This window comes from Sycon ciliatum, chromosome 13 (assembly GCF_964019385.1).
Source record: "Sycon ciliatum chromosome 13, ocSycCili1.1, whole genome shotgun sequence".
Lineage (NCBI taxonomy): Eukaryota > Metazoa > Porifera > Calcarea > Leucosolenida > Sycettidae > Sycon > Sycon ciliatum.
Genome location: NC_088655.1, coordinates 10100488 through 10112987, shown reverse-complemented (window position 1 = coordinate 10112987; position 12500 = coordinate 10100488). Strand labels below are relative to the sequence as shown.

At 46.9% G+C, this 12500-nt stretch overlaps 1 protein-coding gene across 1 annotated transcript in view; it reads left to right on the top strand.

Annotated features, from left to right (window-relative positions):
• Positions 1-8253, top strand: part of LOC135829354 (transmembrane protein 254-like) — an 8761-nt gene extending 508 nt beyond the window's left edge. The window contains exons 2-4 of the mRNA XM_065341758.1: positions 1921-2024; positions 3243-3302; positions 7677-8253. Of these exons, the coding sequence (XP_065197830.1) occupies positions 1921-2024; positions 3243-3302; positions 7677-7806 (294 nt within the window). The 3' untranslated portion in view covers positions 7807-8253. The remainder of the gene's footprint in view (positions 1-1920; positions 2025-3242; positions 3303-7676) is intronic.
• The last annotated feature ends 4247 nt before the right edge of the window (positions 8254-12500 follow it).

Below are 12500 nucleotides of genomic sequence, written 5' to 3'. Positions count from 1 at the left end.
CAAACAGCACGTCATGACTGGCCTGAGGCCTATGACTGTATGACTGCACTTGGTTACCGTATTTTCCGGGGTATAAGCCGCACCGGGGTATACGCCGCACCCCCTTTTTGAGGCAAAATATTGACTAAAAGTTGGTATTCGCAGTCTAAGCCGCACCCACAAACCAAGATTTTTCACGCTCATTGACAAATGGCCTTTCTACAAATTTATTATGGTTATGGAGCTAAATACCATGTTAGATCAGATTATGAAGTGTTAGTGCACCACAGGTTGCTGCAGAGATGTTGGTCTGTGTTGACTACAGATCACTCCATGTCATCTGCGCGAAGCTGAGTCGAATGACATGTCACATGACGTCAGCATGCATACTGATGTATGCTAAGCATTCATTCGCGCAAGTATATTCGGTGTATAAGCCGCAGGGGCGATTTTGGTCCGATTTTTAGCGAAAAAAAGTGCGGCTTATACCCCGGAAAATACGGTATCATGTGGCCTTTACAAGAAATTGTTCGTTATGAACGAAAACAGTGCGGTACGATGGGTCAGTTTTGTATGGGTTCAAAGAGGGACATGGACACTGGTTTGCTATATCGCGACATTCGCTATATGCGAGTTTGTTATAAGTGGAGTCGACTGTACCTGGTATGCTTGTAGTGCTGCTAGCACGGCGACATCAATGTCCCTATACTGTAGTATAGTGCATTTCAATAGTACATGACATCTGCTTTCCAAAAAATGGGTTAGGCCAGTAAAATCTCTCATCACTTTGTGAATAAATTGTCCGAGAATGGGCGTTTGTCATCCAATTGCGTAGAAATCTATACGAGAAAAAATAGTGTTGGCATAGGAATGTGCTGTTCACAGAGTCACACGTCTATGCATGGACTGGGTGTGTATCATGCGTACATGTACAGTGGTCGCCAAAAAAAATCCGGCCAATGCTAATAGTACATGTACCAGGGATACAATAGTATGGTACGCGTTCACGGCGGTGCTTGCATGTAGGCATTGGCGGATAATGCTCGAAAAGCAGTGAAATTGGCAGAACCATACAAACCTTATGGCAGGCAATTCCTCAAATTCTGCTCCATTTCTTTATCCACATACCAAATATGCATGAAACTTACCAGAAAAAGTACCGAATTCTGCCAATTTTTCTGCCGGCATTATCCGCAAAGGCCTACTTGCATGCCACCAAGCGCTTGGTATGCATGGTGGTATGCATGCGTTTTACTGGCCTTAGTTGCTGAAGCAGCACAGCATTGAACAGTCTGCACTGACTGCAGTCCAGCACTACACTGGCTAAGCTGAGGAGTGAGGCCCGGCAGCGCATGTGCCGTGCACTAGTGCCGTGCACTAGTGGTAAGCAAGTGCATGCCGCCCGTGTACAGCTAGCATAGCATTGGCCGGATTTTTTTGGCGACGACTGTACTTTGCGTTAAGTTGCCGTAAAAGTCCGTAAATAAGTACGTATTTACTTTTGAATTTAGTGGCCACACCCGTACTAACTTTCGGGCGGGTACTGCCTTTCGGGCATGAACTAACTTTCCGGCCTGACTTGTGTGTAGTGGTGAAGTCATTTTTATGTAGATGTGCATGCTACATGCTGCATGTGCGCACCGTGCCGGTACTTATTTCGGGCAGTATGTTTATCGGGCTTGACTTGACTTCAACAGACAGAGTCAAAAGAATGAAGGGGGTATTTATTTCGGGCAGGTACTTATTTACGGACTTTTACGGTAGTGTTTATAGTGTTGCTTGTGAATACACTGAGTGTAATGGTTGTGTATGTGTGTGTGTGTGTGTGTGTGTGTGTGCACGCGCGTGTCTACATGTATGTGTGTGAATGCGTGTGTGTGCGTGCGCGTATGCTCACGTCGTACGATTGCGATATCACTTCGAATGCGCACCTGCTTGCAGATCATCACGTTCCGGCCTGAGCTGATCCCGTACTCGTCGCTGGGTAAAGTACTGGGACCGTTCCTTGTCTACGTGTCAGGGCTGCATACACTTACTCTGGGAATGTGAGTACTGGTATGCACTAGACAGCTGGACGGTCTAATCCGCCCTGTCCTCTCACACATTAGGAGAAGTACTACAGTACAATGTGCATGCATGAACGCATGGAAAAGTGTAACGTACGAGGGATGTAATTCACACTGTATGGATTAACATGAAATAAGTTACACATTCACATACAGAGTGCTGTATGCCCTCAAAGCAGAGCTTCAGTCAGAGGAGAGAGAGACAGAGACAGAGACAGAGAGAGAGAGAGACAGAGAGAGACAGAGAGAGACAGAGAGAGAGAGAGAGAGAGAGAGAGAGAGAGAGAGAGAGAGAGAGAGAGAGAGAGAGAGAGAGAGAGAGAGAGAGAGAGAGAGAGAGTAAGGTTGTACAAGTAATACATGTAATGGCGACCACTCGGATATGGCGACCACATTTCCTTGTCATGGACGCATGCACATTCAAAACAGCTCGGGTAAGGCGACCACTCGCTCAACGCGACTGGCGACCACCCACCCGCGACTGTGTTGCACAGTGCTAGTACATGTAAATGTACGCATTGCATGGTGCACCATGCATGGTAGATCTACACATCAGTGCAGGAAGTGTAGATGTGCATGGTGCGTGCACGACACTTGACAGGTCTGAGGACCCCAGGCACATGAGTCGTGCTAGAGTAGCATAGGTGTGTGCACTGTGATACACTGATCGAAATGATGTATCACATGTGGATATGGTCACGTGACCCACTGAACCTGGATAAGAAGACCACCTGGCCACGGCGACCACTTTTTCTCGTCTCTTGAGGGGTCGCCTTAGACAGGTTTCACTGTACATGTAGGAGGCTTTGCAGTTTACATGTTACGTGACATGCAAACTGCCCCCTCTGTATCTGTACAAGGCTCTGCGCCCAGGTGTATCAAACACACACACTCACACACACACACACACACACACACACACACACACACCACACACCACACCACACACACACACACTCTCTCTCTCTCTCTCTCTCTCTCTCTCTCTCTCTCTCTCTCTCTCTCTCTCTCTCTCTCTCTCTCTCTCTCTCTCTCTCTCTCTCTCTCTCTCTCTCTCTCTCAAGCTGCCACATTTCACTTCAATTGTCGACTGGACTTAGAGTAAAGAACATGCTGTGTTCAAATAATAGCAGCGTGACTGATTGCGATCTCGTGTGTGTGTGTGTGTGTGTGTGTGTGTATGTGTGTGTTTTATAGATTCTATTTTGCAGTCGTAGCACACGTTGGTGAAGCGCTTTGGGCACTGATGCTTTGCAGGTGAGCGCAGCATTCGTATGTAGTATGTACTGATTGCAATGCACAGCGCTCTGTCACTAAGGGGAGCACTGATACGAGAATGCTTCGCTTTAGGGAACTAGCATTTGCAGCTCTGCAGATTTGAACTCTTCAAATCGCCACACTGTCCAGGGAGTTTAGACTAGATAGAGTTGAGATTAGATAGAGTTGAGATTAGATAGAGTTTAGACTAGATAGAGTTGAGATTAGATAGAGTTGAGATTAGATAGAGTTGAGATTAGATAGAGTTTAGATGCAGAAAACTTGGCCTCCAACCGAGTCTCGCGTGAACCGTGATTTCTTCTAGAGAGTACATCTGCATGCCGCTTATCCGGCGGCCAGTTATCCGACGCGTCGGTTATCCAACAGCGCACTGACAGCTCATACACTGTATATACAGTCCCGCTGGCTTTTGAAAGTCGGATTTGGGCCGAATTGAGAATCAAAAACCCACTTTAAATCTCGAAAATCTGGGTTTGGGATCTGCTTCTCAATACATTTTTCCATGGCATACCTGTCCTAATTTTGTAAAACCTGGCTGAATTTCTATTTCCCTGTTCTTGGACTTTTTGGCCTCAAATGTGGCAAGGAGTAATTGCACGGGTCACACAATGCAGGATGCACTGTTATTTTCACGAAATCTGCAACTATGTGTGGGAGACGGCAAAAAGTTAGGGTGCCAGTTTCCAATGAATGGAAACTGTACTGTAAAACCGGGAAGTTTATTCCCGTAGCTATGCAGAAGACGTTACTTCAGTAACGTCTGGCGCTAGCCAGGGTCCACACAGCTTTAATTTGGTGTTTGTTTGTTTGTTTGTGTCACGCCTGGCGCTATCCCGTATCTGTCCCGTACCGTATCGCACAGCTGGCCATTTGCTGGCTCCCGTATCTGTCCCGTACCGTACCGTACCATCAAACACAGCTGGCTACAACCAGCTGACCACAATATTATGTACAATGTACATGTATACGACTCCCTGTGTGTTGCAACTGTGCTTGAAGGGGATGGTTGCACTTTTTGTAGCTCCGTTTTATCTGAGTTTTCAGTCGTTCCTCTTACTAGTCTTGCCAAGGGGGTGGCTCTGGGTCCACCAGAGTTGCCCCTGGCGTATTTCTGAATTTGCTGGGGCGAGGGTTCCGCGACGCGGTTGCCAAGGCAGTGTCTTTTCAGTCACGACCGTTGTCGTCCTCGTCTCTCCATTCGCGGTGGTGTAGCTGACCCCCGAAAGGTTTCAAACTGCGAAGCTCGGAGGAGTATAGTGGTGGCAGAGGCATGAGCTGTGAGTGGAGACGGTTGCTGGAGATGGATGGTGATGCAGGGAGAAGAGTTACGCTGCCTGACGCCGCGTGGGAAATTGTTTGAACCTGCAATTTCAGTTCGAGCGTGGTGGACTTCTAGACGATGTGTCCTCATGGCTGTTTTTCAACGCTTGGCCTATCGCTGATATCCCTGCGTGGGATGTTCTTCCAGTGGAGTCCAGGTGCGACTTCGGGTGCCCACACTCCATCACCTGGTTGATTGTTTCGGAACTGCAAAAATAATTATTGTTTCCTATTTTGTGCGCATCTCTTGTCATCTCTCTTTTCTATACGTCGCACACCAGATGTACTACTATCGCCGTCTTTCTCTTGCTTTCTCTCCCTGCTTGCTGTTTTTTGTTTCTGTTGCCACTGTCCCTCATCATACACATGCTTGGGTGGTGGGCGGCGTGACCCGTTAGGGTAGCTGCCAATACAGTACGACTCCCTGATGTATAGAGAGACTTTCTGGAAAGAAATAGGGAGACGAGGAGGAAATGAAATTAGAATGGATGTTAGTTGCCGAATAGGTGATAGGATGCGTCAGCAAAAACATACTTTGGAAGAGAGATCCCGTTGTCTCCAAAATAGGCGTGAACGGGCGAGTCAGCGCCGGTCACAGGAAACGTCGGCAGAGTGATCCCGTCGACTCCAGAACGCGCGTGCTCGGCAGAGTCGGCGCCTTCCCAGGAAACATTTCCATCAGTTCCCACAACATGCACGATGAGCTAAGTAACAAAGCATAGCGTAGGGCCCTGAGCTTCCAAGCTCTCTCGTTAACGACCAAAAGGTTTATAACGTTTTTTTGTAATTTTTGAAGAAGGGCTGAGGCTTCCTGCAGCTTCATCTGTGAAAAGAATTCGGGTGGACACACCCATTCCCATAGCGCTGCACATCACATCCGAACCAGTTCCGTTATTTTTACGTTTCGGCACTTGGCCATCGTCCGGTGTTAACAATGAATACCGTGGAAGCCACACAAGAGCAGTATATACGCAGAGTGTAGCGCCAAAGAAGATGCGAATTATGTCACCTAGTATGCAGAAGGGGGACAGAGAGAGAGAGAGAAAAGGCGCAACTAGCACATCACGGAGAAGAAGCAGCAGAAGGTAGAAGGTAGCACGCATTGTGCTCTGTGAATGGCGTTACGCAGAGTGTAGCGCCAAAAAATAAAATGATGCGAGTTATGTAGGTATTCATTGTTAACACCTGACGATGGCCAAGTGCCGAAACGTTGTAAAATTAACGGAACTGGTTCGGATGTGATGTGCAGTGCTATGGGAATGGGTGTGTCCACCCGAATTCTTTTGTAATTTTGGCTTGATAAGGCCATCATTTTTTATATCTATGTTTCGCGTCGTCCGCACGCATACGTTTTGATTTTTTTCGGAAAAAATAAAAAAATCAAACATGCACAGTGAGTGTACGATCGTGCGAGTCATCAGTGTGGACTGGTTGCAAACGGCGAAGCTGGGATTCAGAATTGGCCTCGAGGCCAGCGTTGATAGATCGTTTGTTCTGCATCTGCGAGCAGAATTCTTTGAGCTTACACCAGACCGCATCGATCGCCTCAAGCTGAGAGGATGCGTCGTTTCGGAGCTCTTTGCACCGCTGCTGAAGGCTGAGTACAATAATCCAGCGAAGCATGGGCACCAACGGTTGCCTCCTCTGTCCAAAGCGAATATTTCCTCTTGCTGATAACTCAGATTTTGTGCTTCGATGTACGATTTTTCTTTCGAATGTACACCATGCACGAGCTATTGACAATAATTAATAGGCTATGTAGTACATGTATGTACAGTGCTATACACCTCTGATGAGCCTTTTTATTATTTTGCAACTTTTTATTTCTTTCCACCTCTCGCATATGATTCTGGAAGTTGAACTGACGCGAAACATAGATATAAAAAATGATGGCCTAAACGTGCAGAAAGTTTAACAATGTTTGTACAACGTAAAGAACATGCATCGATGCATACGCATCTTTACACAGACATCTCAAACCGGGTTCACGATAACTTTCCTTCGAATAACAAAAAAAGATGGGTCGTTAAAGTGTTGTGACTCGTTGGACTTTCCGGTTTTACAGTTAATGTGTACAGTGTCGTTGTCAACGTCCTGGACGCTACCTTTATGGAATAATGATGGATGAACACGACGACTGTCTCAGGAAAATACAGCGTTGCTCAGTGAAATCCAGTCGCCTGACTCAAGTATGCGCCGGGCGTTGCGCAGCCCGAGACCTGCGAACACTGACTGGGCTGCGAAATGATGCAAGGCGCAAACTTGAGTGACGCGACTGGATGTCATTGATCAGCACTGCACAAGTATTACGGGCAGAACAGGCATATACAGTGGAGAGTTGGGACTGACTCAGTCTTTCATTAGCAACACCATCCCGCTCAGTCACTGATTCAGTGTGTCCCCAGCCTTTCCACGCGAGCTGTGTAACATGTTGGAATACCGGTACAGTGTACGCGGCTCATGTGTGCATGGGTGTTTGTGGATGGGTGCGTGTGTGGATGTGTGTGTGTGTGTGTGTGTGCACGCGCGTGCGTATGTGTGTGAGTGGGTGGGTATGTGTGTGTGTGTGTGTGTGTGTGTGTGTGTGTGTGTGTGTGTGTGTGTGTGTGTGTGTGTGTGTGTGTGTGTGTGTGTGTGTGTGTGTGTATTTGTGTGGGTGGGTATGTATGTGTGTGTGTGGGGGGGGGGGGGGGTTCAGTGTGGCGAGAGCTTTCTGAAGCTCTAAAGTCCTATCGCACCACAGGACCTCTGTAGATGCGTGTGTTTATAGTTGTGAAGAAGACAACAGCTGTTGCTTTGTACTCATCTGTGTGTGTGTGTGTGTGTGTGTGTGTGTGTGTGTGTGTGTGTGTGTGTGTGTGTGTGTGTGTGTGCACGTGTGTGTGTGTGGTGGTGGTGTGTGTGCGCGCGCGCGCGCGTACATGTGTGTGTTTGCACTCACGTCGCCATGTGCATATGTGCCCGTGTGTGTGTACATGTGTGTACGTGTGTGTACGTGCTGTGTCGGTTTCCCACACCGCTCGCTGATTGCAGAGAGTTGAACATGACCGGCCTGGTAACTGCCATGTGGACACTGCAGGTCTTCATTGTCGGATTTCCCGCTCTCAACCTGCTCAGGCTACATCGCAGCCACAGTACGCTGATGGGCAAGAAGCTTCAGTGAACGGTGCTCCTTAACGTTTAGTCTGCTTGCTTTGCCAAATGCTCTGGGACTACGTTGACAGTAGTAGCGCTCTGCTGGCTCAAACAAGCACCTTGAGTTGATTGACTTGAAAGTGGGTGCGTTCGCTGCCCTTTGTCAAGGTGTTTTAGGAGGCCGTTATCCGGTGATAATGTGTGGTGCGTCAAAGAGCAAGCCTCTGCGCACGATTTGTGGTGCTCTTTGTTGAAATTATTTTTCGATTTGGACTTTAAATGGGCTGTGTAACACAGTGCACGAATTGTGGAGTGTGCGCTTACGGATCTCTCTGTCTGTCTGTCTCTCTTTCTCTCTGTATCTCTTTTTTCTCTAACATACCTGTAATGAAACACTTCTCTAGAGTGTTGTGCATTATCCTACTGAGTCTGCTCGTCTTGGATTGGTGAGGTCGCTGGTAACGCTTGAAACCTATGGCTGTCAATGTCCTCATTTGGCTGGTGATCATAGTGCGAGAGAAATTCTCCTGGCGTGGATGGTAGAATGCGAGTGTTTCGACGGCAGCGCAAGTGCTTTTCGGTCTGCTCGCTGCATGTATGTGCAACCAGTGTTGTCATACGAGACCAGTGGCAGTGGTGGTGGCGCTGCTGCTGAGTCCTGTTGACCACTTTGGATATGGCCCTGGGGCTACTTCTAGTAGTCCTGTCTGCACAGTTATCACCGGGAACTAGTACACTACCACTCCCTGGTTAGCACCACAGTCATGGTTGTGGGGGTACCGGGTTGCTGGGGTAGGCATGTCGGCCCCACTTTGTGGTAAAATGCCCCGGCCCTCTCAATAGCCAAAACAGTCATTGCATGTACAATTATTAGACTACAGAACTGCACTGTTGAGCTGTACATGTGAAATAGTGGTAGCGACTTTGGAGATGTAGACGGTCAGTCACAGAAAATTAGGGGTGTGGGTCTCCTAGCCTAGACCGTTCTTATTTTCATGTATTACAGTCTATGGGTAGTCGAGTCACTGTGTATACATGTACATGCGTATGCTGTGCTTGGTATAATTCTAGACTGGTCGTTCTTCGGCGCCATCAAACTTTTTGGTATTTACTTGCGAGAATGCATGATCTTTGGGGAATGTTCTTTGAGCAAACTGCAGCATTTCTCCCATCGTGTTTGTAGGGTCTAGCATCACTGTTCTCGTGGAGGGCTACAACATGACGTCCCACCGGTACTGTAAGACCAGATATTTTAACGTCAATTAAAGATAACGATCTCCGGATTTTTGTGGGTTAGCGAGGTGAAATTCTAACGAATCCTGTCTCAAAACCGGCGAAGGACGGTACATGTACATATCGTTCTGCACACCGAAGGATGTACCCAGAGTGCTGACAGTGCTCAACACCACAAAGGCAGGGCGTAATACACAACAGAACAACCTTGTTGTTCTGTTGTGTATCGTTTTGCACACAACGACTTCAAATGTTTAAAAAACGATTCTTTCAAATTCGTTAACATTACTGGTCTTACAGTACTTTTTCATTGAGCTCAGGGTTGACTGTGCATGTGGTCAGCGGATGGTTTAGACACCAGCAGTATGGTCCAGTGTGCATAAGTTATATGTATCTGGAAATACCGAAGGATGTACCCAGAGTGCTGACAGTGCTCAACACCACAAAGGCAGAGCGTAATAGTAATACACAACAGAACAACAAGGACAATCAAGGCTTGTTTGCTTGCCTGATGATTGCGTGAGCATGAAACTTAAAGTAGCAGCAAACAAGCCTTGATTGTCCTTGTTGTTCTGTTGTGTATCTGGAAATAAAAAGGACACCCGACCAACCGCTGAAATTCTGGCCATGTTACCCAAAACGAAGACATTATTCAGTCGGCCTTGGATATTTTACTTCTGACGTCATCGCGTTCAACTCCTGTTCCCTTTGGGTGGGGAGGGGGAGGCCGAGGGAGAGGGGCATCGGACTGCTTTCCCATCGTCTTATACCTATCAAGGAAGGTGGTTCCGGCTTCGAGGCGTCGATCCCTCCGAGGACATGCCGCATGCACCTTTGACAATGCCTTCCTTGTCCGATGCTGCAACTACAGTAATTAGTTACTTCGGCGGTGAGTGTTGAAGAAGGTGGCTACTCCTAACGTTGGAGCTCACGCTTCCTGCTGGCTGACGGTCGACCCCACTACAAGACACACATGTAAAATTTAATGATGTACATGTACGCAACATATTCAAACATCAGAACAGAACAACAAGGACAATCAAGGCTTGTTTGCTGCGACTTGAAGTTTCATGCTCTCGCAATCATCAGGCAACATCCAAACATCATGTATCAACATTAATTTCGGCCTTTCTTTATTCCCGTCGCGCGTGGGTCATAGATGTTCTCGCGTTTGTGGAGAAGGAGAAAGGAAAGGAGTGCAAAGTCCAAAGCTATACTCCAGCGCGTCAGTGTTCCAATTGATCATACCAGTATTTGAATTGATTGTTATACTTCATTGCATTCCCAACTCATCACAACCACGCGCTCTTCAGCCGAACCATACAGACACCAGCAAGGACACTTCCGTTGAGAGATAATAATTATTGCTCCACGCCTCTAGACAGCTGTTTCGCTCCCTGTCGGAGCTCATCAGTAGAGGATGATAATGATGATAATGGAGGAATGATCATTCTTATACACCAGAAATGGCGCAAGTGCAAATATGGCCGAAAGCTCTGTCGCAATATTTAGTTCTGAAGATTGTTATACTTGATCAAGTAATTCGAGGTAGTTTACTGACTTTGTTTGATGATAATCATAAATGTGCAATTCATTGTGCCTGTACAAGAGGCTTTACTCTACTAACAAGAGTACATAACCCCCCAGAGTGTGCAACTCCCACATGCCCTGTTGTCCCGACAGAATTTCAAGTTGACGTCATTATTTATGACGCAATGCTCCTTGCAGCAGTGATTTACAACATGTGTACGGGTGTCAACGCATCACACGTTTTTCTTTGCAATAATTTGTACAGAATCGATCGGCTTTGGTCAACCACAGGTTCTGGATTCGTCTGATAATCCGTGTACAGTGCGCATTGCATCATCAAAATGACGTCAACTTGAAATTCTGTCGGGACAGCACCCATAGTGGAGTTGCACACTCTGGGGGGTTACCGTATTATCTCTAATATAAGCACAGTCTCCAATAAAAGCACGTCTCCAATAATAGAACACCTTGGGGCGGCATTCAAAAAATAAAGTGCTCAGTCTCCATTATAAGCACACTGTGTAAATTCATTATCTGTACCGGCGAAAAAAACCCTGAAATGTATGCGTCATACATGAATTTGGCATGGCAACATGCCTCTGAAATGAGGTTGAAATAATAATGGAACAGTCTCCAATAAAGGAACGTCTCCATTAATAGCACGGGGCGGAGGTACATTGAAAAAATAAAGGACCGTGCTTATATTAGAGATAATACGGTATGTACTCTTGCTACTAACAAGAGTACTGTTGTGGTAAGCCTAGAATTAGGCATATGCGGATAATGCCGGCAGAAAAATTGGCAGAATTCGGTACTTTTTCTGGTAAGTTCCATGCATGTTTGGTATGTGGCTAAAGAAATGGAGCAGAATTCGAGGAATTGCCCGTCATAAGGTGTGTATGGTTCTGCCAATTCCACTGCTTTTCGAGCAGAATCTGCCACCTTTTCGAGCATTATCTGCACACCCCTACCTACAATGTAGAATTGATTACTGACGAGCAGAATGCTTTGTGCCATTTCGCATTCTTGTTAAAATATTATCGCGTGTGGGGATAATCTTTTCGCAGGCACGGTCGATCAAGGCCAGATAGAATAATAAAGAAAGGAACAAAAGGGGCTCTGTCCTAGTATAGTTACATCAGTGCTCCTTCTACTGTCGTGTTCGCCAGCAGTACAGCGCCTTGCAGGACCGCCGGAAGCAGTTTTCGATTGGTCCGGTAGTATTGTGGCCTTTCATAACTTTGTGTATGAACAGGGTGGATACACATGCCCTCCACAGGTGTAAACATGACATCGTGTTGGTGGCCAAAAGCCTTTGTTCGGTTCCGGCAGTAGGCATATGCGGACAATGCCGGCAGAAAAATTGGCAGAATTCGGTACTTTTTCTGGTAAGTTTCATGCATGTTTGGTATGTGGATAAAGAAATGGAGCAGAATTCGAGGAATTGCCAGCCATGAGGTTTGTATGGTTCTGCCAATTTCACTGCTTTTCGAGCAGAATCTGCCGCCTTTTCGAGCATTATCCGCCAATGCCTAGTATTGTGGCCTTTCATAACTTTGTGTATGAACAGGGTGGATACACATGCCCTCCACAGGTGTAAACATGACATCGTGTTGGTGGCCAAAAGCCTTTTAATTGTTCGGTTCCGGTTCCGGCGGGCCTGCCTTAGCCTAGCAGTCTGAAGAACACTCACCAGGATCATGTCGACATACCGACCCAACAGCAGCAGCTCGCCAGCAGCTAGCACAGTAGTAGCAGGGATTTAGGGAGTCGTAGAACGAACTAACTTGCTCCATAGCTTTACATAGCACAGCATTACATAGCCCTTTGCATACTGTAGCTCAAGACTACAGCCAGTACAGGCTACAGACTAGTAGAGTACAGTGTAGATCGATCAATCAGGTCCTGGAAAGTCACATATCGCAGGGAGTCCTTTTGAAAGTAAGAGTAATTGTAAAT